This window comes from Bombina bombina, chromosome 3, assembly GCF_027579735.1.
Source record: "Bombina bombina isolate aBomBom1 chromosome 3, aBomBom1.pri, whole genome shotgun sequence".
Lineage (NCBI taxonomy): Eukaryota > Metazoa > Chordata > Amphibia > Anura > Bombinatoridae > Bombina > Bombina bombina.
This window is the reverse complement of record NC_069501.1, coordinates 854,896,352-854,923,564: the sequence shown is the minus strand read 5'-3', so window position 1 is coordinate 854,923,564 and position 27,213 is coordinate 854,896,352. Positions and strand designations below refer to the sequence as shown.

General features: G+C 36.3%; 1 protein-coding gene across 3 annotated transcripts in view; it reads right to left on the bottom strand.

Annotated features, from left to right (window-relative positions):
* Positions 1–27,213, bottom strand: part of DOCK9 (dedicator of cytokinesis 9) — a 736,189-nt gene that overhangs the window by 174,599 nt on the left and 534,377 nt on the right. For 2 of the 3 annotated variants that reach the window (XM_053707819.1, XM_053707820.1), the window contains exons 34-38: positions 25,446–25,579; positions 18,660–18,774; positions 16,277–16,343; positions 15,834–15,881; positions 12,108–12,244 (exon numbers count right to left, since the gene is read on the bottom strand). In XM_053707819.1, coding sequence (XP_053563794.1) covers positions 12,108–12,244; positions 15,834–15,881; positions 16,277–16,343; positions 18,660–18,774; positions 25,446–25,579 — 501 coding nt within the window. Of the gene's footprint in view, positions 1–5,645; positions 5,690–12,107; positions 12,245–15,833; positions 15,882–16,276; positions 16,344–18,659; positions 18,775–25,445; positions 25,580–27,213 lie in introns of all 3 variants that reach the window. The other variant, XM_053707821.1, reaches the window with a different exon arrangement.

The following is a 27,213-nucleotide window of genomic DNA, read 5'->3' as shown; positions in this document are numbered from 1 at the left end:
AAATAACACTTCTCAACCAAAGAGAAAGAGTAGTAGAAGTGGCCTTCTGACCCTTACATTTACCAGAAAAAACAAAGCAGAAGATTTCCAAAAATCTTTAGTTGCTTGAAAGTAAATGTAAAGAGCATGCACAACATCCAAATTATGCAAAAGACGTTCCTTCTGGGAAGAAGGATTAGGACTAAAAGAGGGAACAACAATTTCCTGATGAATATTGCGATCCAACACTACCTTAGGGTGAAACCCTAGCTTAGTACAAAGGACCGCCTTATCAGCATGAAAAAATAGGTAAGGGGAATCAAATTGGAGAGCCGAAAGCTCAGAAACTCTACAAGAAGAAGCAATAAGAAACAAACTTCCAAGATAACAACTTAATCCAAATAGAATGCATCGGCTCAAACAGAGCCTGCTGCAAAACCTTAAGAACAAGATTAAGGCTCCAAAGGGGAGCAACCGACTTAAACACAGGTTTAATTCTGACCAAAGCCTGAACAAAAGACTGAATATCTGGCAGAACTGCCAAATGTTTGTGCAGAAGAATAGACAATGCCAAAATCTAACCCTTTAGAGTACTGACTGACAAACCTTTCTCCAGACCTTCCTGAAGAAAAGCCAAAATTCTAGGAACTTTAACTTTGTTCAAAGAAAACCCCTTTGAATCACACCAATAAAGGTATTTACGCCATACCCTATGATAACTCTTACGAGTAACAGGCTTACGAGCCTGAAGCATAGTATCTATGACTTTCTCAGAAAAACCACGTCTAGCCAAAACTAGGCGTTCAATCCCCAAGCAATCAGCTTCAGATAATCTAAATTTGGATGAAGGAAGGGACCCTGAATTAGAAGGTCCTTCCTGAGAGGCAACTTCCATGGTGGAAGAGATGACATCCTTATCAGATCCACAAACCAGATCCTGTGAGGCCATGCAGGAGCTATTAGGATCACAGATGCTCTCTCCTGTTTGACACAAGCAATGACTTGTGGAAGAAGAGCAAATGGAGGAAATAGGTATGCTAGATTGAAGATCCAAGGAACTGCCAGAGCATCTATCAAAACGGCTTGAGGATCCCTTGACCTTAACCCATACCTTGGAAGTTTGGAATTTTGACGAGACACCATCAGATCCAACTCCGGAACCCCCCACCTGAGGGTTATCATTGTGAAAACATCTGGATGGAGACCCCACTCTCTGGGAAAAAAAGTCTGCCTGTTCAGAAAATTCGCTTTCCAATTGACCACCCCTGGGATGTGGATGGCAGAGAGATGACAATCTAGAGATTCCGCCCCCTGAAGAATGTGAGTCACCTCCTTCATTGCTTAGGAACTCTGAGTTCCTCCCTGGTGATTGATGTAAGCCACTGAGGTTATATTATCCGATTGAAATCTGATAAACCGGAGAAAAGCTAGTTGAGGCCAAACTGTCAAAGCATTGAAGATTGCTCTCAACTCCAAAATGTTTATAGGAAGAGAAGACTCTTCCTGAGTCCACATACCATGCACCTTTAAGGAACCCCAAACTGCTCCCCAGCCTAAAAGACTGACATCCGTGGTCACAATCACCCAGGTTGGTCTCTGGAAACACATGCCCCGAGACAGATGATTCTGAGACATCCACCACAAGAAAGAGTCCCTTGTTAGAGGATGCAGAGTTATCCTCTGTAAAATATTTGAATGGTCTCCGTTCCATTGCCTGAGCATGCAAAGTTGCAGAGGTCTCAAATGGAACTGAGCATAAGGAATGATGTCGATAGAAGCTACCATCAGACCAATCACCTCCATGCATTGAGCTACTAATGGATGTATCAGACTGGAGAGAAAGGCATGAAGTTTTGATTTTCTGACATCCGTCAGAAAAATCTTCATTGACAAAGAATCTATAATTGCCCCCTAAAAACATACGCTTGTATCTGGAACAAGGGAACTCTTCCTCTGATTCACTTTCCATCTGTGGGAACGTAGAATAGATAACATCTCTGTATGACATTTTGCTAGATGAAAAGATGGCGCCTGAACCAAGATGTCGTCCAAATAAGGTGCCACAGCAATACCTTGAGAACTGACCACTGCCAAAAGAGCCCCCCAGAACCTTTGTGAAAATTCTGGGAGCTGTAGCAAGGCCAAATGGAAGGGCAACAAACTGGAAATGTTTGTTTAGGAAAGCAAATCTCAGATACTGGGAACATGAAGATACGCATCCTTCAGATCTATAGTCGTCATAAATTGACCCTCTTGAACCAAAGGAAGAATGGACCGGATGGTTTCCATTTTGAAGGACGGAATCTTGAGAAATTGGTTTAGACACTTTAGATCCAAAATGGTAACGAAAAGTGCCTTCCTTTTTGGGAACAACAAAAAGATTTGAATATAATTCCAGACCCTGCTCCTCTAGGGGAACTGTGACAATCACTCCCAGGGATGAAAGGTCCTTTACGCAATTTAAGAAAGCTTCTCTCTTTATCCGATTTGCAGATAACCTTGACAGGTGGAATCTACCCCTAGAAGGTCAAGATTTGAAACCTATTCTATAACCGTGGGATACTATGTCTATGGCCCAAGGAAAAGGAGGACTTTTGCCCCTTAACGTTATGAAAGGAACGAAAATTAGAACTCTGATGACCCTTAGGTCTATTCTTCTTATCCTGAGGTAAGAAAGAACCTTTCCCACCTGTAATGTCAGAAATAATCTCAGCCATACCTAGACCAAACAAAGTTTTGACCTTGTAAGGCAAAGATAACAACTTAGACTTGGATGTAACATCTGCAGACCAAGATTTTAACCACAGAGCTCTGCGAGCTAGAACAGTAAAACCAGAAAACTTAGCACCCAATCTAAGAACTTGCATATTGGCATCACAAATAAAGGTAATAGCTAACTTGAGAGCTTTGATCCTATCTTGGATCTCCTCTTTTAGTAGTCTCCTCTAGGATAAGATTAGATAAACCATCACACCAAAAAGATGCAGCCCCTGCAACTGTAGCAATACTAGCCACTGCAAACCCTGATGAATATACATTTTCTTTAAAAAAGTTTCAAGCTTCTTATCCATAGGATGTTTAAAAGAACAACTATCCTCAATAAGAATATTAGTTCTCTTAGCCAAATTAGAGATAGCTCCCTCTACCTTGGGTACTGTGTGCCACGAGTCCCTAATAATAGTATCAGCAACAGGAAACATTTTCTTACAAGCAGAAGGAGAAAAAGGAATCCCCGGCTTGTCCCATTCCTGAGTAATAATATCTGCCATACAATCTGGAACTGGAAATACAGGGACATCATATACCTTATTAAAGGGAAACTGAACCCAAATTTTTTCTTTTGTGATTCAGAAAGAGCATGACATTATAAACAACGTTCTAATTTACTCCTATTATCAAATTTTCTTCATTCTTTTGGTATCTTTATTTGAAATGCAAGAATGTAAAGTTTAGATGCTGACCCATTTTTGGTGAACAACCTGGGTTGTTCTTGCTGATTAGTGGATAAATTCATCCACCAATAAAAAAGTGCTGTCCAGAGTTCTGAACTAATAAAAAAGCTCAGATGCCTTTTTCAAATAAATATAGCAAGAGAACGAAGAAAATGTATAATAGGAGTAAATTAGAAAGTTGCTTAAAATTGCATGTTGTATCTGAATCACAAAAGAAAAAAATTGGGTTCAGTGTCCCTCTAAGTTTACTAGACCTCCTTGAATTCTCTGCAACAGATGAATCAGCTTCATCCAAAGTAGCAAGAACCTGCTTCAAAAACACTCTGAGATGTTCTAACTTAAAGGGATATTAAACCCAACATTTTTGAAAAGCTAAACCTAGGTAGGCTCAAACTGATTTCTAAAGCGTTGAAAATCGCCTCTTAGCTCAGAGCATTTTGAAAGTTTTTCACAGTTAGACAGTACTAGTTCATGTGTCATATTAGATAACATTGTGCTCACTCCTGTGGAGTTATTTAGGAGTATGCACTGATTGGCTAAACTGCATGTCTGTCAAAAGCACCGAGAGAAGGGGCAGTCTGAAGAGGCTTAGATGCAAGGTAATCACAGAGGTAAAAAATATATTTATATAACTGTGTTGGTTATGCAGAACTGGGGAATGGGTAATAAAGGGATTATCTATCATTTTAAATAATAAAAATTCTGGTGTAAACTGTCCCTTTAACAGCTTTGCTGGGGTGCTCTTTGCCACCTCCTGCTGGCCAGGAGTGAATATCCCACTAGTAGTTGGAATGAATCGTGGACTCTCTATGCCATAGGAAAGAAATCAGCTATTTCAAATGCTGATATACAGGTAAAGGAGCTATTTGTAAACAATTAAATAAACTCCAGCAGATAAAAAAGGATTACTGTGAATAAAATTACAGGGAATAACAATTTAGGGTACACTGTCCCTTTAATAATGAATCAATTGCACTCACTTTACAGTTCTCTAAATGCTCTGTAAATAAGAGAAAGGGGGGGGAGCCAGGTCTTATTAACTCACTAGATCATCTGTTAACCCTGCCTTCTTAATTATGTGATACTCAGGTCTTCAATCCCAAACTCGCATGATGTGAGTGCTACAATGGCCCTTATCAAATCAAGAGCCCTAAAATATGGTCAGAGTGAAGCTCACTCGTGTTTGGTCACTCGCTATTTGATTAAATATTTTCAGAATCATATACAGAAGCAAAACTCTGTAGCTTAAAGGGACACTGAACCCACGTTTTTTTCTTTCATGATTTAGATAGAGCATGCAATTTTAAGCAACTTTCTAATTTACTCCTATTATCATTTCTTCTTTGTTGTCTTGATTTCTTTATTTGAAAAAGAAGGCATCTAAGCCAAGGAGCCAGACAATTTTTAGTTCAGACCCTGGACAGCACTTGTTTATTGGTGCTGTCCAATCAGCAAGTATAACCCAGGTAGTGAACTAAAAATGGGCCGGCTTCTAAACTTACATTCTTGGTTTTCAAATGAAGATAGCAAGAATGAAGAAAAATTGATAATAGGAGTAAATTAGAAAGTTGCTTAAAATTGCATGCTCTATCTGAATCATGAAATAAAAAATGTGGGTTCAGTGTCCCTTTAAGCTTCTGCATCCATCTGACATAGGGTTTGGTTATCCTGAGAAGAATCTCTTCCTTTGCTCTAAATCCATAAAAACTCTAAATAATAATTAAAAAATACTTTATTTATAATTTTATTTTCTCTGCAATATTTCCATATATCTGTAGTAGTTTGCTTGCATTTTTGATTTGCCCACAGAAATTGATATATTGATGAGATCATCTATAGGTACCATTGATCCAGAATTAGCTTTACATTTTTGCATTTAAAAGTTAAAAAGGTACCACTGAGCTATACATATATTATTAATTGTCCTTAATATTTATTGTTTAACAGCACATATTCCATTTTTTTTTTTTAAAGGCTCAATTATGTAAAAAAAAAAAAAACATAAAAACCTTTGTATAAAACTTCTTAGCCATTATATTTTGAAAATTAATATTAAATATTTAAGTGTTATAGTTTCTGGATATAACAGTGATACATATTTTAAGAATTTTGCGTATAATGACTATAAGCAAGAGTAAAATAAGACAACATATACAAATAATTGTTGTACTTAACACAAATATATAAGCTACATTCAACCTGATTAAGTCTTACCATTGTCTACAGATATTCCAAGTATACTTGATATCTTTCTCACACTGAAAACACAGAAAAAGTCATTTCATTATTGAATGCTTTTTCATATAAACGCAAAAGTGAAATACGGACTTACAAATCTCACCTAACATCAGTCGCAGTGCGTTACCAGACACATAAGATGTGCAAAAACATAGCATTTTCTTCTCTGTGCTGTGCTTTTTTTATTTTAGTTGCTTCAGCCAAATAAAAAACATAATTGATGTAAGAACTTACCTGATAAATTCATTTCTTTCATATTAGCAAGAGTCCATAAGCTAGTGACGTATGGGATATACATTCCTACCAGGAGGGGCAAAGTTTCCCAAACCTCAAAATGCCTATAAATACACCCCTCACCACACCCACAAATCAGTTTAACGCATAGCCAAGAAGTGGGGTGATAAGAAAAAAGTGCGAAGCATAAATATAAGGAATTGGAATAATTGTGCTTTATACAAAAAAATCATAACCACCACAAAAAAGGGTGGGCCTCATGGACTCTTGCTAATATGAAAGAAATGAATTTATCAGGTAAGTTCTTACATAAATTATGTTTTCTTTCATGTAATTATCAAGAGTCCATGAGCTAGTGACGTATGGGATAATGACTACCCAAGATGTGGATCTTCCACGCAAGAGTCACTAGAGAGGGAGGGATAAAATAAAGACAGCCAATTCCGCTGAAAAAAATCCACACCCAAAACAAAGTTTAAATCTTATAAAGAAAAAAACTGAAAATATAAGCAGAAGATTCAAACTGAAACAGCTGCCTGAAGTACTTTTCTACCAAAGACAGCTTCAGAAGAAGAAAACACATCAAAATGGTAGAATTTAGTAAAAGTATGCAAAGAAGACCAAGTTGCTGCTTTGCAAATCTGATCAACCGAAGCTTCATTCCTAAACGCCCAGGAAGTAGAAACTGACCTAGTAGAATGAGCTGTAATCCTTTGAGGCGGAGTTTTACCCGACTCGACATAAGCATGATGAATTAAAGATTTCAACCAAGATGCCAAAGAAATGGCAGAGTCCTTCTGACCTTTCCTAGAACCGGAAAAGATAACAAATAGACTAGAAGTCTTTCGGAAATTCTTAGTAGCTTCAACATAATATTTCAAAGCTCTAACTACATCCAAAGAATGCAATGATTTCTCCTTAGAATTCTTAGGATTAGGACATAATGAAGGAACCACAATTTCTCTACTAATGTTGTTGGAATTCACAACCTTAGGTAAAAATTTAAAAGAAGTTTGCAACACCGCCTTATCCTGGTGAAAAATCAGAAAAGGAGACTCACAAGAAAGAGCAGATAATTCAGAAACTCTACTGGCAGAAGAGATGGCCAAAAGGAACAAAACTTTCCAAGAAAGTAATTTAATGTCCAATGAATGCATAGGTTCAAACGGAGGAGCTTGAAGAGCCCTCAGAACCAAATTCAAACTCCAAGGAGGAGAAATTGACTTAATGACAGGTTTTATACGAACCAAAGCTTGTACAAAACAATGAATATCAGGAAGATTAGCAATCTTTCTGTGAAAAAGAACAGAAAGAGCAGAGATTTGTCCTTTCAAGGAACTTGCAGAAAAACCTTTATCCAAACCATACTGAAGAAACTGTAAAATTCTCGGAATTCTAAAAGAATGCCAGGAAAAATGATGAGAAAGACACTAAGAAATATAAGTCTTCCAGACTCTATAATATATCTCCCTAGATACAGATGTACGAGCCTGTAACATAGTATTAATCACAGAGTCAGAGAAACCTCTTTGACTAAGAATCAAGCGTTCAATCTCCATACCTTTAAATTTAAGGATTTGAGATCCTGATGGAAAAAAGGACCTTGCGACAGAAGGTCTGGCCTTAACGGAAGAGTCCACGGTTGGCAAGAGGCCATCCGGACAAGATCTGCATACCAAAACCTGTGAGGCCATGCTGGAGCTACCAGCAGAACAAACGAGCATTCCTTCAGAATCTTGGAGATTACTCTTGGAAGAAGAACTAGAGGCGGAAAGATATAGGCAGGATGATACTTCAAAGGAAGTGACAATGCATCCACTGCTACCGCTTGAGGATCCCTGGATCTGGACAGATACCTGGGAAGTTTCTTGTTTAGATGAGAGGCCATCAAATCTATTTCTGGAAGTCCCCACATTTGAACAATCTGAAGAAATACCTCTGGGTGAAGAGACCATTCGCCCGGATGTAACGTTTGGCGACTGAGATAATCCGCTTCCCAATTGTCTATACCTGGGATATGAACCGCAGAAACTAGACAGGAGCTGGATTCCGCCCATACCAGAATTCGAGATACTTCTTTCATAGCCAGAGGACTGTGAGTCCCTCCTTGATGATTGATGTATGCCACAGTTGTGACATTGTCTGTCTGAAAACAAATGAACGATTCTCTCTTTAGAAGAGGCCAAGACTGAAGAGCTCTGAAAATTCCAAAATATTGATCGGTAATCTCACCTCCTGAGATTCCCAAACCCCTTGTGCTGTCAGAGACCCCCACACAGCTCCCCAACCTGTAAGACTTGCATCTGTTGAAATTACAGTCCAGGTCGGAAGAACAAAAGAAGCCCCCTGAACTAAACGATGGTGATCTGTCCACCACGTCAGAGAGTGTCGTACAATCGGTTTTAAAGATATTAATTGAGATATCTTTGTGTAATCCCTGCACCACTGGTTCAGCATACAGAGCTGAAGAGGCCGCATGTGAAAACGAGCAAAGGGGATCGCGTCCGATGCAGCAGTCATAAGACCTAGAATTTCCATGCATAAGGCTACCGAAGGGAATGATTGTGACTGAAGGTTTCGACAAGCTGATATCAATTTTAGACGTCTCTTGTCTGTCAAAGATAGAGTCATGGACACTGAATCTATCTGGAAACCTAAAAAGGTTACCTGTGTCTGAGCAATCAATGAACTTTTTGGTAAATTGATCCTCCAACCATGATGTTGAAGAAACAACACAAGTCGATTCGTATGAGATTCTGCTAAATGTGAAGACTGAGCAAGTACCAAGATATCGTCCAAATAAGGAAATACCACAATACCCTGTTCTCTGATTACAGACAGAAGGGCACCGAGAACCTTTGTAAAAATTCTTGGAGCTGTAGCTAGGCCAAACGGCAGAGCCACAAACTGGTAATGCTTGTCTAGGAAAGAGAATCTCAGAAACTGATAGTGATCTGGATGAATCGGAATATGCAGATATGCATCCTGTAAATCTATTGTAGACATATAATGCCCTTGCTGAACAAAAGGCAGGATAGTCCTTACAGTTACCATTTTTAATGTTGGTATCCTTACATAACGATTCAATATTTTTAGATCCAGAACTGGTCTGAAGGAATTCTCCTTCTTTGGTACAATGAAGAGATTTGAATAAAACCCCAGTCCCTGTTCCAGAACTGGAACTGGCATAATTACTCCAGCCAACTCTAGATCTGAAACACATTTCAGAAATGCTTGAGCCTTCGCTGGGTTTACTGGGACACGGGAAAGAAAAAATCTCTTTGCAGGAGGCCTTATCTTGAAGCCAATTCTGTACCCTTCTGAAACAATGTTCTGAATCCAAAGATTGTGAACGGAATTGATACAAATTCCTTTGAAAAAACGTAATCTGCCCCCTACCAGCTGAGCTGGAATGAGGGCCGCACCTTCATGTGGACTTAGGAGCTGGCTTTGATTTTCTAAAAGGCTTGGATTTATTCCAGACTGGAGATGGTTTCCAAACTGATACCGCTCCTGAGGATGAAGGATCAGGTTTTTGTTCCTTGTTGTGACGAAAGGAACGAAAATGATTATTAGACCTAAATTTACCTTTAGATTTTTAATCCTGTGGTAAAAAAGTTCCTTTCCCTCCAGTAACAGTTGAGATAATAGAATCCAACTGAGAACCAAACAATTTATTACCTTGGAAAGAAAGGGAAAGCAGAGTAGACTTAGAAGACATATCAGCATTCCAAGTTTTAAGTCATAAAGCTCTTCTAGCTAAAATAGCTAGAGACATATACCTGACATCAACTCTAATGATATCAAAGATGGCATCACAAATAAAATTATTAGCATGTTGAAGAAGAATAATAATGCTATGAGAATTATGATCTGTTACTTGTTGCGCTAAAGCTTCTAACCAAAAAGTTGAAGCTGCAGCAACATCCGCTAAAGATATAGCAGGTCTAAGAAGATTACCTGAACACAAGTAAGCTTTTCTTAGAAAGGATTCAATTTTCCTATCTAAAGGATCCTTAAAGGAAGTACCATCTGCCGTAGGAATAGTAGTACGCTTAGCAAGACTAGAGACAGCCCCATCAACCTTAGGGATTTTGTCCCAAAACTCTAATCTGTCAGATGGCACAGGATATAATTGCTTAAAACGTTTAGAAGGAGTAAATGAATTACCCAAATTATTCCATTCCCTTACTTCAGAAATAGCACTAGGGACAGGAAAAACTTCTGGAATAACTACAGGAGATTTAAAAACCTTATCTAAACTTTTAGATTTAGTATCAAGAGGACCAGAATCCTCAATTTCTAATGCAATTAGGACTTCTTTAAGTAAAGAACGAATAAATTCCATTTTAAATAAATATGAAGATTTATCAGCATCAACCTCTGAGACAGAATCCTCTGAACCAGAAGAACCATTATCAGAATCAGAATGATGATGTTCATTTAAAAATTCATCTGAAAAATGAGAAGTTTTAAAAGACTTTTTACGTTTACTAGAAGGAGGAATAACAGACATAGCCTTCTTAATGGATTTAGAAACAAAATCTCTTATGTTATCAGGAACACTCTGAGTATTAGATGTTGACGGAACAGAAACAGGTAATGTAACAGTACTAAAGGAAATATTATCTGTATTAAAAAGTTTGTCATGACAAACAGTACAAACAACAGCTGGAGGAACAGATACCATAAGTTTACAGCAGATACACTTAGCTTTGGTAGCTCCAGCACCAGGCAGCGATTTTCCAGAAGTATCTTCTCACTCAGTTTCAACGTGGGACATCTTGCAATATGTAATAGAAAAAACAACATATAAAGCAAAATTGATCAAATTCCTTAAATGACAGTTTCAGGAATGGGAAAAAATGCCAGTGAACAAGCTTCTAGCAACCAGAAGCAATAAATAATGAGACTTAAATAATGTGGAGACAATAGTGACGCCCATATTTTTTTAGCGCCAAAAATGACGCCCACATTATTTGGCGCCTAAATGCTTTTGGCGCCAAAAATGACGCCACATCCGGAACGCCGACACTTTTGGCGCAAAAGAACATAAAAAATGACGCAACTTCCGGCGACACGTATGACGCCGGAAACAGAAAAAAATGTTTGCGCCAAAAAAGTCAGCGCCAAGAATGACGCAATAAAATGAGGCATTTTCAGCCCCCGCGAGCCTAACAGCCCACAGGGAAAAAGTCAAATTTTAAGGTAAGAAAAAAATTGATTTATTCATATGCATTATCCCAAATATGAAACTGACTGTCTGAAATAAGGAATGTTGAACATCCTGAGTCAAGGCAAATAAATGTTTGAACACATATATTTAGAACTTTATAAAAAAGTGCCCAACCATAGCTTAGAGTGTCACAGAAAATAAGACTTACTTACCCCAGGACACTCATCTACATGTAGTAGAAAGCCAAACCAGTACTGAAACGAAAATCAGCAGAGGTAATGGTATATAAATAAGAGTATATCGTCGATCTGAAAAGGGAGGTAATAGATGAATCTCTACGACCGATAACAGAGAACCTATGAAATAGACCCCGTAGAAGGAGATCATTGAATTCAAATAGGCAATACTCTCCTCACATCCCTCTGACATTCACTGCACGCTGAGAGGAAAACCGGGCTCCAACCTGCTGCGGAGCGCATATCAACGTAGAATCTAGCACAAACTTACTTCACTACCTCCATAGGAGGCAAAGTTTGTAAAACTGATTTGTGGGTGTGGTGAGGGGTGTATTTATAAGCATTTTGAGGTTTGGGAAACTTTGCCCCTCCTGGTAGGAATGTATATCCCATACGTCACTAGCTCATGGACTCTTGCTAATTACATGAAAGAAAGAGAAAAATGTTGAGCGATAATATTACCTGCATTTTTGGGTATGAGAAGTCTGGGGCTGTTCTTACTTTATTACTAATGCAGGATGATTGTCTATATTGGCTAAAGACACAATTTTCTCCATAATTTTCATGAATTTGCAATACAGAGTTCAGAGCTATGCTGCACATCATATAGTCTGGAACTTGACAGAATTCCTGTACATGGAAGGAATAACATTTGATTTAATTGTACTTCCCAGAGACCAGTGCAAGGACACTGCAACACTCATGCTACTCCTTTGGGTGGCTGTGGTACCTGCCTGAGCTTTGGTGGTATAGGAAGAGACTGCTGACTGCTAGGAATATCACAGGACTTACTGTGGTTAAAAGTGAGAGAGTTATCCAGGCTGCTCAGCTGCTGCAATCTGGCATGCATCATTCCTGTTCTGTTACGGGAAACAGGTAATGTCTGAGACTTTCGATCATGAACTATGGGTCCCAACCCCTCCTGGTTCCTGCAAGATGGGTGACATGGGATAGAGGCAAACGTTAGATGTGTCCCTACTGCAGAGTTGTAGGGACAGTTAGTAAAGCAGAAAAAGCAAACAATGTAAAACCAAACTGTAATGAAAATGTCTTTGTTTAAACTACTTGCTTTAATAAAGCAAAACAAAGAAAAAAAGTAAATATTGTCTATAGAATAAATAATGTGCTACTCACTAACAGGAGACAACGATAATTGATTACAGTTTGCTGTAATTGCTATGATAATTTTCTACTGATATGTTTTTTATGTATGAAACAGAATATAATGTATGTTCCATGAAGATGGTGGAGAAAGTAATTTTTCAGTAGCATTTTGTGCAGAAGGCACGTTGGTTAGTTGGCACTGCCATATACAGAGCACATGCAGCAGAAGATAAGGTAGCAAGGCAGGTTAGCAACATTGTGATCTTACCCAGGCAGGAAGGGAGAAGAGCCATACACTTTGTTAAACTTGCCAGCAATCAAGTGAAGAAAACAGAAAGAGTGACCCGTGTTAGCAATCAGTTTAGGCTGCCTTCCTATATGTACCACCACCAGAGCTGAAAAGTGAGGACCAGTGCAGGAAACACACAAACCCCTCAACAAAGAACACACATATTTTGTAGTTTGTGTTATTCTTTTTTCAAAACCAGTACATGCACTCATTATAACAATCATGCTTAACATGTGCGACAAGACACCAAATGTTTATTTACAGAAGGTTAACATGATTGTCTCAGCGTACAGTGATAAAAAGTGCAAGTAGAAAGTTTGACAGTGTAATGCGAGCAGTATGAGAGATATTCTAGGGCAGCCTTTATAGGGCCCTGGAAGTAAAAATAAAACCTTCATGATTCACATAGCGTATAATTAAATAAAAGTTTACTTGTAGCATCGAACTTAACTCTTTCTTATCTTTTTGGTTGAAAAGTAGCTCCTTTCCATGAGGCCATACTGAGTTAGATTGAGCTGCATGCACATATCTCAGCAGCAGTGTCTGCAGCAATGTTATACAAGTAACCTGTAGATTGAGGCTGTGGCCGGCAGTGCTGTGTGACAGCAGGGGATACACAAAACTCTGCTTTCCCTTACTACTACTCAAGCAGACTGTTTGGATCTTTCCTATTCAAAGACAGATACGCTCACAGTTTGTGTTCAGTTTTTTTTATTAAACAGTGCTTCTAGAAACACAGCACTAGATAAAAATTTACCATAGAATGGCTGGAGCTACTGTACTCTAAAGCTCACTCTAGAGGTTACTTGAATAACACACTCTACACGGTGCTGTCACAAAATATTCAAGACACACGCATGCTCCCGAGACTACTTCTGTACGTTTTCATGGTAAGAGGTCACATCACAACCATAGAAATCAAGAGGCAGAGGTACACTGGATAACAGAAGTAAATTATAAAGTAGTTGTTAAATTGTACACTAGCTGAATCATGCATGTTTAATTTTGACTTCTGTGAGCCTAAAAATAGTTTTAATTCCTGAACTCTTAAAAAATATTACTTTCTAAGGCACATGGAAGCAACAAGAACATATTTTATCTTATGAACACAGTTGAAAACATATAGTTTATTTAAATATGGATTAATAAACACAGAGACATTTTAGAGTAAAAAGAACACAATCGTGCCAAAAATTGTTAGTTTTAGGAGTCCACAATCTGAGTTGACACTAGTAGGGCCTGTCTGCTGATTTAAAAACTACTGTATATTTGTTTTATGACTCTCAATGCAAATTGTTCTAGGTACAGGAACATGGAGAATGATAATAGTGCTAAAACTAGAAAATTATTTCACACCCTTTAGACCTTACAAGTGGAGCAATTGGAACAATTAATTATCAAGAGAATAGCGTAAACAGAAATAAACTGAGCATGGACACAAAACAATCTCACTAAAACGATCTGTTAGAAACTGCAAGTTTGTCTATAACTTAAAGGGACAGGCTACACCTTAGTCATCTTAAAGTCTTGCCTTAGATTAAGCTGCAAATAGCTTTCTATTTCATGCAGCAGGAACAGTAAAACAGTTATTTTAAAATTAATATTGTTTCTGGCAACTTTGAATTGCTTGCCAAGCTCATTGATGTCATCACTGGGCGATCTGGGCTACATCTAGGTACTCTGCTGAATAGCATTGACAGTCTGTTAAATCCAACTAGTGAGCCTTTTGTGATTGGATGCCATGTGCAACCCAGATTGTGATGTCATCAGTAGGCAGAGCTTGGAAGCCATTTCAATGTGGTCAGAAACAATATTCATTTTAAAATACATTTTATACTATTCCTGCTGCATGATATAGAAAAGGTGCAAGAGGCTATTTACAGCTTAATATTTAAGGTAAGACTTTAAGTTGACTAAGGCGTAGACTGGCCCTTTAATTCAGTATTAACTGTAAAGGCATTAATGGGCAGCTCCAAGAAATGTATTAATGGGGGAAATAGTTTAATGAAAAAAAGGTGTATTTGTTTCTCTACACACTTCTTTTGGTAGTCACAACTATATTCTGGCTCCCAAATTTATCTTTTTGCAGTTTAAAAACCCAAACTACATTAAAGAGCCATTAAATACAGTAGAACTGCACAATAAAAAAAGTATATAATAAAAAGACAATGCAATAGCAGGCCCCCCTGAATCATGTGACAGCCATCAACTATTTACATATACACTGTGAACTCATGCTCAGTAGGGCCTAATGCTTCAAAATGCTCATATAAAGAGACTGTGATTTGATAATGGAAGTAAATTTAAAAAGTTCTATAAAGGGACACTGAACCCAATTGTTTTCTATTTTTCTATTGTGATTCAGATAGAGCATGCAATTTTAAGCAACTTTCTAATTTACACCTACTATCAAATTCTTTTAATTCTCTTGGTTATCTTTATTTGAAATGCAAGAATGTAAGTTTAGATGCCGGCCCATTTTTGGTGATTGGTGGGTAAATTCACCTACCAATAAACAAGGGCTTTCCATGGTCCTGAACCAAAAAAAATAGCTTAGATGCCTTATTTTTCAAATAAAGAAAGCAAGAGAACAAAGAAAAATTGATAATAGGAGTAAATTATAAAGTTGTTTAAAATTGCATGCTCTATCTGAATCACGAAAGAAAAAATTTGGGTTCAGTGTCCCTTTAAGAATCATGAAAGCTTAATTTTGACTTCAGTATCCATTTACATGTTATTGTCACTTCCGTGTCCCTTAAATTATGTAAGAATAAATAATAAAATAATCACTACCAAAAGAAGATGTTTAATAAACCATCAGTTTCACATGAGATATAATACAAAATCACTAGTTTTTATTTAAATATACAGGTACAAAACCCTTTATCCAAACTGCTAGAATAGTATGGTTTTCAGAATATTTGTATATTTGCATCTGTAAAATGGAACGGCTTGAAGAGGGGATAGGACCAAGTGTAAACAATATCTTATGTCATTTAGGCAATATTTACATGTCTAAAGAAAACAATGATAAAATAATTAAACATAAGGCAACGGGTCAGGAAGAAAAAGTCAATAGTATACATTTTATATTCAAATAACAGCACCTAAGTGTCACACTATACCTGGCTATATATCGTTTCCCCATGTACTGGAACTGATGCAGGCACACTCTGTGAAAAGCAAGACATAGATGAAAAACAGTCGCTACTACTTAGATTAAGAAGACACTGAAGAAAAGTGGATGACTTAAAATGCAAAATATTTTAGGGCCTCTTGGGCTTAGCAGCTAATTCAACAAAAAAAGCAAAAAAAGTTGCAAATCATTCCCCAAAATGTATAGCAATATTTTATTTTTGGATTGAATTTTGTAGATTTGTATGAAATTCTGATTCAGCTTTCATATTTGATTGTTCTACTACAGAACATAGAAAAGAAATAATATGTATATACACACACACACACACATAAATATATATATATATATATATATATATATATATATATATATATATAAAGATGAAAGTTCATTACAAACCCTGTGGGCTAAATAATAAGTTACACTTACTCTGAGATGGTGAAAAAATCCATTAGCTCTGGTGGGTTGGCCTTGTTCCAGTATGTAAACAAAGCATCTGAGTAAAGAAACAAAGCCTTAATAATTACATATCACAATGTATATTGCTATTTGATGTGCTATAATCTAGAATACATTTATATTATACTTGCTTTTTGCAGCTACATTTGTATAATACTCTTATTCTTTTATGAACTACTGCATATCTCATTTGCTTGCCTCTAAAGTCACGTGTAAAAATTACCAAAATTATTATTCTACCCACATCATATTCTGTCTCCTCTCTACTGCACCCAAATTGTATGGTTAAATGTTTACAGTTGCTCTTACCTAGACCTACTCTAGAAGAGGCCTAGAGAGTTTTTAGCCTCCATATTTTGCCTCTCTAATCTTCAACTGTGCTCTGAGAACACAGATATTGGCTTTGTAAAGAACCAATTAATTATTTTCTATATATGACAAAGCGTAGATCTTTACATTCATGCAATCACTCAATATCAGGGCTGCATTGGCCTACAAGGACACCGGGGAACTTCCCGGTGGGCTGCAGTAGCTAGCTTGTAGGTGGTTTAAGGCATAGTGCAGTCACTTGTCCTGCAGCTGCTCAATCATTTAGAGCAGGAACAGACAGGGGCATGCTGCATTAAAGGCCCCTGCACACCCTTTAAGTAATTTATATATATATATATATATATATCTTTACATTATGTGTAGTCACATTCCTGTTGTATTTTAAGCTGTACAATAGTGTTTTATGTAAAGAAGTGTGACATTGTTGTGTGCAACACTGTTACCTATATTTTAGTGTGTTACTGCTCTGTATACATAAGAATACATTATTATTAATAATAATAACAATAATAACAACAACAATTATAATTAAATATAATTTATTTTTAGACCACAGCCAATGACTGATGGTTATGTACATATGACACCTCTAATTTGCTTGTCTGCCTGTGTTATGGAGGGTTAAATATAATTATCTAAACTCAAACCCACTAAAACATCTCACAAAATAAATATCAGCTCTGCTTGCACAGTCTACAACTAAGCCCAAAACATAAAGTTTTAAAAAATGGAATTGATAAATTTAAACAAACTGATGGGAAAAGATTTATAATCTTCTATTTCCTCGGTGTGGTAACATAGAAGTTTAAAGGGGCAGTATACTCAGACAAGAAGAGAAGAGGTCATTGTATTTAAAAAAGGACAGTAAATAACATGAGACTTTTCCATAAAATGTTTAGTTATGCACAATGAAACAACTTTGCAATATATTTAAATTTATTTATTTTGCCCCTTTTCATGTAATTCTCAGAATTTTGAATGCATCTGCTGACGTCTGAAGCATAATCTGCCATATATCGGTCTCTAAGTGGCTTTAACAGATAGCAACTGCAAAAACAACTAATTTATACTAGCTTGATCCTTGATTTCTGTAGACTAAAGCTCAGATTGGCTCCTCCAAATAAGGTAAATTGTGAGTGGAGTTTGGCTAATGAAAACCAGCTTATCTATCACAATACAACAGAAATGTCTGCTAATTACAAGGTATTTTCTGTCCCTTTAAACTTAATTTAGAATTACCCCTTACAAATGGCTGGGATTGCTCCCCCCCCCCCACACACACACTTGGAGGCTTGTTTTCTCCGATGTCTCTTGCCACACTTGGAGGCTTGTTTTCTCTGATGTCTCTTGCTTACATAGCTTTTCTGTAGCTAGTACTACTGCTGAAATATTTAACATATAAGGAGATTTCAACAGGAAAAGTAGCTATTGCATATGTCGCAACAAACGTATAAGCTATTTAAAAAAAAAATAATTTGAGATTCAAATTAAGGCATACAAAGCACATATGTCAAGAAAAAGCTATACAAATAAATTATTTGAATTTATGTATTTAACAAAAGCTAAACAAGGCTTACAAAGAAAGGTTTTAAGACATTTTACAGGACAATTAGGGAACAGAACTTTTGCCTGCCAGACTATATGCCTTCTATATACCCTATAAGGCTACTTTTGGATCTGTCATTACAAATAAAAAGTAGAGAGCTGAAGAAGGCAACCATGAACATAAGGAGACCACTCAAGGGTCTCAAATGCTTAACATCGATTTTTATTTTTGTAGGATATATAACAATACATTTCGTTATATAGACTTGTTAATATGTACTAGATATGAGATATAAGCTAGCTATTATATGCTAAATATGAGTAAATATACATGTTGTGATCAGGAGTAGGGGGATAGGGGGTATGTGTGAAAAGAAAGAAGCCTATTGTTATTTTTAAATAATTTAATAAACTCCAGCAGGTAAAGCGCAGAACATTTACACCGTCCCTTTAAGCCACAACCACAAGGTATACTTACCATCAGACATGCTTTTCAAAATATGAAGGAAACACATAAGTAAACTTCTAATTTCTGCTTGCTCCAATTTGTCACAACGCACTAATGAGTTTCCTAAAGTGCCGCCATGCTGATTCTGGGGAGTAAAAAGAATAAACAAGTATTTGTTACTGGTTATCTACCTAGGGACAAAGAATTATACATGCACAGCAATACACACATCTTCTTGGTCAGCTATTTTCTTGTTACAAACTCTGGTAAATAACTTAACGCCCTCAAATAATGCATTTCAACTACTCTGCAATGAGCAACGTTCAAAAGTATTCAGGAAATGGAAATACTGTTCCTACATATTGAGGTATGCACACTGTCATCGCTGGCAGCCAATGGTATTAATGGACACACTTTTATAGCTCAACTGTGTTGATATATATATCTCATTAACCTGCCGATACTCCAAAGACATCATTTAAAAGCTTAACTGCTATTTTTGCAAACAACTAGTTAAATAACTCTAGAATGGCTCTGAATGGTTAATCACCATCATATTTATAATAACTAGGAGCACGATTCCCTTTTACAACAAGGTGTCTGTTCCACTCAAAATTATGTATATGTTGTGCATTTTATTTCCTTCCTTCATAGTAATCAGGTCTGCTATTTAAAAATGGCACCATAATTAAAAAAAAAAAAAAAAAAAAGAGGTCTACCTGAATAAATATTTTGTTTAAAAACAGCGTGTACATTGATTTTTTAAAGGTACTGAAGTGAAGGTTAACAATAATAAAAAGATAAACAAACACTACAAGCACTGCAAAAACACACTGGTAAGAAAGGTTTTGCCATCAAGCATGTGACCTTGAAGGAAGCTTATCACTGTATCACTGCCAGAGGAAATGCTAACTTATATTTAGATAATAAGATAAATTACGCAAACGTATATAATCTGATCCAAGCTTGTGGCAAAACAACCTCAAAAACCCAAAGAGAAAGACTGGACTACTGCAAACTCAAGAGAAAAAACACAAATATACTTCTTGTATAACAGGGGAACCCGCTGCTTGCAAAATGTTCTCGGAGAGTAGAGGGACAGACAATAGGGAAAAATCCACAGTATAACGATTTTTCTTAGTAGTACACATGACTTCCTCTTCCTCTCCAAAAGCGCTCATAGCATATGCAGAATGTCGTCTCAGGAGTTTCTCCTTCTGCATCATGAAGGCATGTTGGATTTGAGGAGGATATGTTATTCACTATAGACCTAAACAGTGATTACAGTAAATGAGACTTTGGTCACAGAAACCATTTTTTACTCACTAAAACACTATGGTTGTTCAGTAATTGGTCAACTGTTTATGCCAATTATTTAGTGGTACTGAATGATATTAAACATTATAAGAAAGCTCAGTATTAAAAAAATAAATTAAAAAAAATAACTTTTTACCTTATCAGAAAATAATCAATTATACACCTTTGTAAATTATTTGGTAATGGAACAAATTTCAGCACTGTCACTCTTTTTGCAGTATCTTTAGATTGAAATGAAAATGTGTTTATTCTTGCAAGGAATACTGCAGTGATTTTACACGTGGGACAACACTTCTGCTTGAAGGGACCGTCTACACCAGAATTTTTATTGTTTATTAAGACAGATAATCCCTTTATTAGACATATAATTCTTTTATTACACATTCCCCAGTGTAATACTTTTTACTTTTGTGATTACATTGTATCTAAGCCTCTGCAGACTGTCCACTTATTTTAGTTCTTTTGACAGACATGCATTTTAGCCAATCAGTGCTGACTCTTAGGTAACTCCACGTGTGTGAGCACAATGTTATCTATATGGCATACATGAACTAACGCCCTCTAGTTTTGAAAATCAGTCAAAATGCATTCAGATAAGAGGCAACCTAAATGTAGCTTTCAACTAAGAATACCAAGAGAACAAAGCAAAATTGATGATAGAAGTATATTGGAAAGTTCTTTAAAATTACATTCCCTATCTGAATCATGAAAGTTTATTTTTGACTAGACTGTCCATTTGATTTAATTTGTGTTTTTATTACAATTAGTGATTACAAAAAAAATCAGTTGATTTAAATCAAATAGCCACAATAAAAACTGAAACAATAAACACAAAAGAATAAAACCAAGTAACAATAACATCAATTTAAGGCAAATCTTGGTTATTAAAACTTGGAAAAAGAAAAATCTGGATAGGAGAACAGTCATTTAAAAATGTTGCTGTATTAAATTTGTCTTAATCTATATTTATTACAAAAAAAAGCTTAAAGATGAACTATTTTATAAAATTCCAGTATTTATTGAATAATTAAAATATTGCATAATACAAGCATAGAAGTCATAGCAAATTACAATACCAAATTATTAAAAAGAGAATTATAATTTTGTCATTATGCAATTTACACTGAAATTAACTACACTGAATTGCATTGCAATTTACACTAAAATGAAAACAAAATAACTAAGCATTTAAACAAAATAAAACAAAAAAGTAAAGCCACTTTCTAACTGCTAATAGCCACCATTACTCTTACTAAAGAGATTGACATGGACACAGCATAGCCCCTAATCCTTACTTGCAGGGAAAAGTACCCATAAAATGATTAAATAGCTTAAGACACCATCTTCGCACAACCTCAATTGACAGAGGCAAAGAGAATGACTGGGGTTTATGGGTAAGGCAATTACACTTAACAGCTTTACTGGGGTGCTCTTTGCCTCCTCCTGCTGGCCAGGAGTTGAATATCCCATGAGTAATTGGAATGACGACGTGGACTCTCCATGCCATAGGAAAGAAAAGTAAATTTGTCCCATGATCCAGATATAGGTTAACCATTTTTGTTTGTATCCAAAATGTGGGTAACAGATAAGGAAGCCTGGAGGAGATTTTAATTTTACTTACCCCAACAACATCATATAGAGAGAAAAAAGTAAAAACAAAACAAACAAAAACAAAACAGTAGTAACTTTCTTTGAATAATTGTTTTGTAGATGATACATTTATATAGCCAATCTGGATGTGTTTTGGTAAAAATATATAGTTTTTCTTACTTTTAAATAACATTGTGCTGATTTTCAGACTCCTAACCAAGCCCCAAAGTTTTAGATGTATAATGATGCATACAGACTTCAGACTGCTTATGTTTGTATATTGGGTCTATTTCATATGCAGGGGAGGGGGTAGGTTCTGCTTTCAGTCCCTTTCAGTGGGTGGCCCAGCTTAAATCGCATCAACAGTGCTAAATTGGGAGCTTCTAAGTAAGTTTTAAAAGGTTTTACACTGGATGTTTATAATCAGTATCTGTGCATATTATTCTTTATAGAAGTGTCTATTACATGCAGTTAAATGAAAATGTATGCATACTGTCCCTTTAAGCAACCAAGCCACTGATGCAAGCAAATTAAGGTTGTTAAACCAAATGGTTCTTAAAACAGTAGACTGCATATTTTGGGATTTAGGCTATTTTCTAATTAATCTTTGGTTTTGACCATGACCCTGGATAGATTGATGATTCTAAAACCCCAGAATGAGGGCATCATGTGGCTAGATTAAACCTTAACATAGTGATTAAAATAAAAACATAATTTTCATAATTCAGATATAAAAAGTATTTAAAAAAACACTTCCTAATAAACCTTCATAATCACACTTACTTTGTTCTCTTGTTGAAGAGCTAATAAATGCTCCAGAGTTTGCTTATTTTGAGAACGATATGGCAGTAGTTTTTTCAATGTTATACAATGTAGGAAACTGCTGCCATCTAGTGTATAAAAGTGAATACAATAGTTAAAAAAAGATTTATCAAAGTTCAGCAGATGGGGGCGTACATCTTCGCCCCTGTCCGCCCTGCATCACCTCCCCACATTTGTCATTGCACACTATGGCTAGCGTGCAATGCCTCCCCGTTGGTGAAGTGGGTTAAGAAGCAGCGATCTTATGACCACTGCCTCTTAACTCTTGGCTGCAAGTTCACTCAAGTGAGCCTGCAGCCGGATTCAACAATAAATCTGGCCCAAAGTGCTCAAGACACTCAAAGATTTGATCTAGGGATGTTCTTCGACAAATGATAGCAAAGAACTAAGTAAATTGTATAATGTAAGAGAATGGAAAAGTTTTTTTTTTTATGTATACTCTATATGAATCATGAAAATTTAATTTTACTTTTATGTCTAATTAAGTCATCAGAAGTTACATAATTCAGAGCAATTAAAACTGTTCTGATCTCTAATATGGGCTTGGTAGCATTCTAAGAAAACTATTTCTGACTTTTGAGACCATTCCAAAATGATCCCCATCCTGACAATGTGACTTGTGTAGAAATAATAGTCAGCTGTATGAAACATTTTCTTTTTGAAGCCCCATGACCTATAATTTGAGATAAAATTCTGTGTTATGACCCCAATGAGCATGACAACATTTAGGGGATATATGTAACCTGAAGACATAAGAAACAACTATGCCTCTAAGTACTAAACAGATGGTTAGCACATAACATATTACTGTTGGAAGCTAAAAAGTCCTGAGTTTATTTAGCATTTCTATACTTGCAGTTTTGCGCGCACACAAAAAAAAATAAAAAAAAAAATCAATGAACTTTTGGAAATATGCTGCCAACCATAATCACAATAAACCTGAAAAAAATACATTATTTACTCAGGACTTTAGATCTTTGGATGAGACCATAACACAGATATTTGGGAAGAGGCAAGAACTAGGCATCTTTCATATTTTTGGTTGTTATTAACTGACCTGGTATGGCACTAATAAACAACTTAAAGACTTCATGTTAAAATGTGTTCATTATTGTTAAAATATAGAGTGTAATAAACTATTCTTAAATGTGTATTTGCATTTTACAGCAACAAGTTTGTCTGCTACAATAAGATTTGGACAGATATCAGATAAAAGGGAGCATTATATTTATTCATGCACAAAGCAAAGTTATCTTCTACATTGTATTAATAGAGATAGCCCCCAACACCATTTACTTTATATACCAAGAGGCATGCTAAAATAATGCATTCAATTTCATTCAATTCAATTTCTGGTGTTCAAGTAAGAGTGTTAATAGAAGGATTTTAAATAGTGGAATAAGAACTCGATTGCCATTTCCCTACTTAGGCCTAGTTTCCATTGAGGTGGTAAAGTTTGGAAACTGGTGGTAACATAGAATATATCCTTATACTTTAATGGAGATAAAAGGTTTTAATCACTAGTTTCCAAACTTTACCAAGGTGATGAACCAAAATATGGAATTTGAAGAAATAAAATGGGAAGAAATAGTTTATTTCTTTAGGAAAGACGATAGAATTATGCATATTCTGACTGAAAAGCAAATAAACTGGATAATTAAACAGTAATTTATGCAGCAGGTATGTACTAGCATTTTAAGGTATTGGAAACAAAATAGTCATTAAGAAGTTAGAAAGGTCAAAACTAAAATGTGCATAGGCCGATTTCAGCTTTAAATAGAACCATTTTTGCAATAGACTTCCATTAGCAAAAAACTAAATCTTTGCTTACCTGATAAAGTCTTTTCTTCTGCAATGATGGTCCACAGTCCTCCATAACACATGGGATATATTTCCCTACTAGTGGCGGGAAATATGCCCCATATGTTATGGAGGACATCATCATTTTATGAAAGAAATGCTTCTGGTAAGCGTTTTTTAGCTGCAAACGCACATATGCTGTGAGGGCCCATGCACCAGCATTCATACAGCACACCTTCTCCAAGAGTCAGCAGTTGCTTGTATGATACAAATTATGTATTCATAGAAACAACAGACTCAATACACACCACGGCCAGTTCTCTGAGCTTGAATACTGGTGCACGGCCCTCACAGGATATGTGCTTATGCTGCTGAAAAAAAGCAATACAATTTACTAGAAGCATTTTTGCTAATGAAAGTATATTGCAAAATATGATTCTGTTTTAAATTGAAATGCACTAATGAACATTTCAATTTTGACCTTTCTATCCCTTTAAGACCAAAAACCAAAGAACTGGGGAAGAAACCAATTCTGATACAGCAAACATTATTTCTAAAAACTAGGAGCTCCTTAGCCAGAAGTGTATTTTGCTCCTTTGATGATTTTTTTAATCATCTTTCGTCAAACTGATAAAACTGTAGCTGCAACTCACCTGGACAGTGAAGGAGGTGGATCTATGGCACTGTGTACAGAAAAAGCATATGCTGTTTATCCTGTGTGAAAACATGACATCCATGTGCAATATCAATGAGTTTATGGGCCAGGGAAATGGGTTTCAACTTATGTTTCAGCAGACAAGAATTTTTGAATGTTTCTGCTTGGACTCCTGAGAGTCGTTCACAATAACTAGCGATGATTGGTGTTGAGAAGCAATGGTCCATGTAGAGCATTACTTGATTTATAATTTATCAATGTTTAATGTATGATTTAGAAACTATTTAGTCAAATTGTTATACTTATTATCAGCACATGCTACTATATATATAATCCTCGATAGTGCTACAGACAGAAGCCCAAAATGATGACATTTCCCATTTTTGTAGAAGAAGAAAAAGAACCCTCAAAAATGACTAATGTAATCTAAAAAAATAGAGATATCAATGAATTCCAGATAAGCGACAGAATGATCAGATTCTTGATAACTTATCTACTAGTCACTTGCCATCCAGTCAGTTTTAGTAACATAGACAACATATTCTGAGCAGGACACGTGTAATAAGAAAACATCTTCAGCCCACTCCCTCTCTAGTTACCAAAAAAAAAAAGGGGGGAAGCAATAGACTCACCTTGTCTAGAGAACTGCTTTTGTCATTGTTCCTTTCTGGAAGACTATTTCCTGAATCAGTGCTAATGAGAGATCCTCTGGAGTCTGCATTTCTCACACTGTTTATGTTGGGAGTGGATGAGGTATGTGGAGAGGCTTGAATAAAAAACAAAACACTGATATGTCAACACTAATTGTATGTGCTATAAATAGAAATAAGTATTTCACTATCAAGAGAGACACAGATATTTCAATGCCTTCTGAAGGGCCAGACTATCAAATGCTTTTTTTTTTTTTTAAATAATTAAGGCAATTCAGATTATTGATCAGTGATAGGAATAATTAGGTGGCAAAGCAACCAAGTTGCTGAACAACCTATATTGTTAAGGTCAGTACTTTTTTTTAATTTTTTATTATTCAGCCACAATCAAAAGGTTTTAAAATACCACTCTGGCTCTCTTTCCTCATTATTCCCAGAAGCCAAAAAATATGATTACATAGACACAGGTATTAAAAGGGAGTGTTTAGTAAAAGTAGAACCTATACCGGTTACCCTGAAACATCAGCCTATTAAAAATAAAAAAAACATAATTTATGCTTACCTGATAAATTTATTTCTCTTGTAGTGTGTTCAGTCCACGGGTCATCCATTACTTATGGGATATATTCTCCTTCCCAACAGGAAGTTGCAAGAGGATCACCCAAGCAGAGCTGCTATATAGCTCCTCCCCTCACGTCATATCCAGTCATTCGACCGAAACAAGACGAGAAAGGAGAAACTATAAGGTGCAGTGGTGACTGGAGTTATAATTTTAAAATTTAGAACCTGCCTGAAAAAGACAGGGCGGGCCGTGGACTGAACACACTACAAGAGAAATAAATTTATCAGGTAAGCATAAATTATGTTTTCTCTTGTTAAGTGTAGTCAGTCCACGGGTCATCCATTACTTATGGGATACCAATACCAAAGCTAAGTACACGGATGATGGGAGGGACAAGGCAGGAACATTAAACAGAAGGAACCACTGCCTGTAGAACCTTTCTCCCAAAACCAGCCTCCGAAGAAGCGAAAGTGTCAAATTTGTAAAATTTGTAAAAAGTATGAAGTGAAGACCAAGTTGCAGCCTTGCAAATCTGTTCAACAGAGGCCTCATTCTTAAAGGCCCAGGTGGAAGCCACAGCTCTAGTGGAATGAGCTGTAATTCTTTCAGGAGGCTGCTGTCCAGCAGTCTCATAGGCTAAACGTATTATGCTACGAAGCCAAAAAGAGAGAGAGGTAGCCGAAGCCTTTTGACCTCTCCTCTGTCCAGAGTAAACGACAAACAGAGAAGAAGTTTGTCTAAAATCTTTAGTTGCCTGTAAGTAGAACTTCAGAGCACAGACCACGTCTAGATTATGCAAAAGACTTTCCTTCTTTGAAGAAGGATTAGGACATAATGATGGAACAACAATCTCTTGATTGATATTCCTGTTAGAAACAACCTTAGGTAAAAACCCAGGTTTAGTACGCAGAACTACCTTATCTGAATGAAAGATCAGATAAGGAGAATCACAATGTAAGGCAGATAACTCAGAGACTCTTCGAGCCGAGGAAATAGCCATCAAAAACAAAACTTTCCAAGATAAAAGCTTAATATCAATGGAATGAAGGGGTTCAAACGGAACACCCTGAAGAACTTTAAGAACCAAGTTTAAGCTCCACAGAGGAGCAACAGCTTTAAACACAGGCTTAATTCTAGCCAAAGCCTGACAAAAGGCCTGGACGTCTGGATGCTCTGCCAGACGTTTGT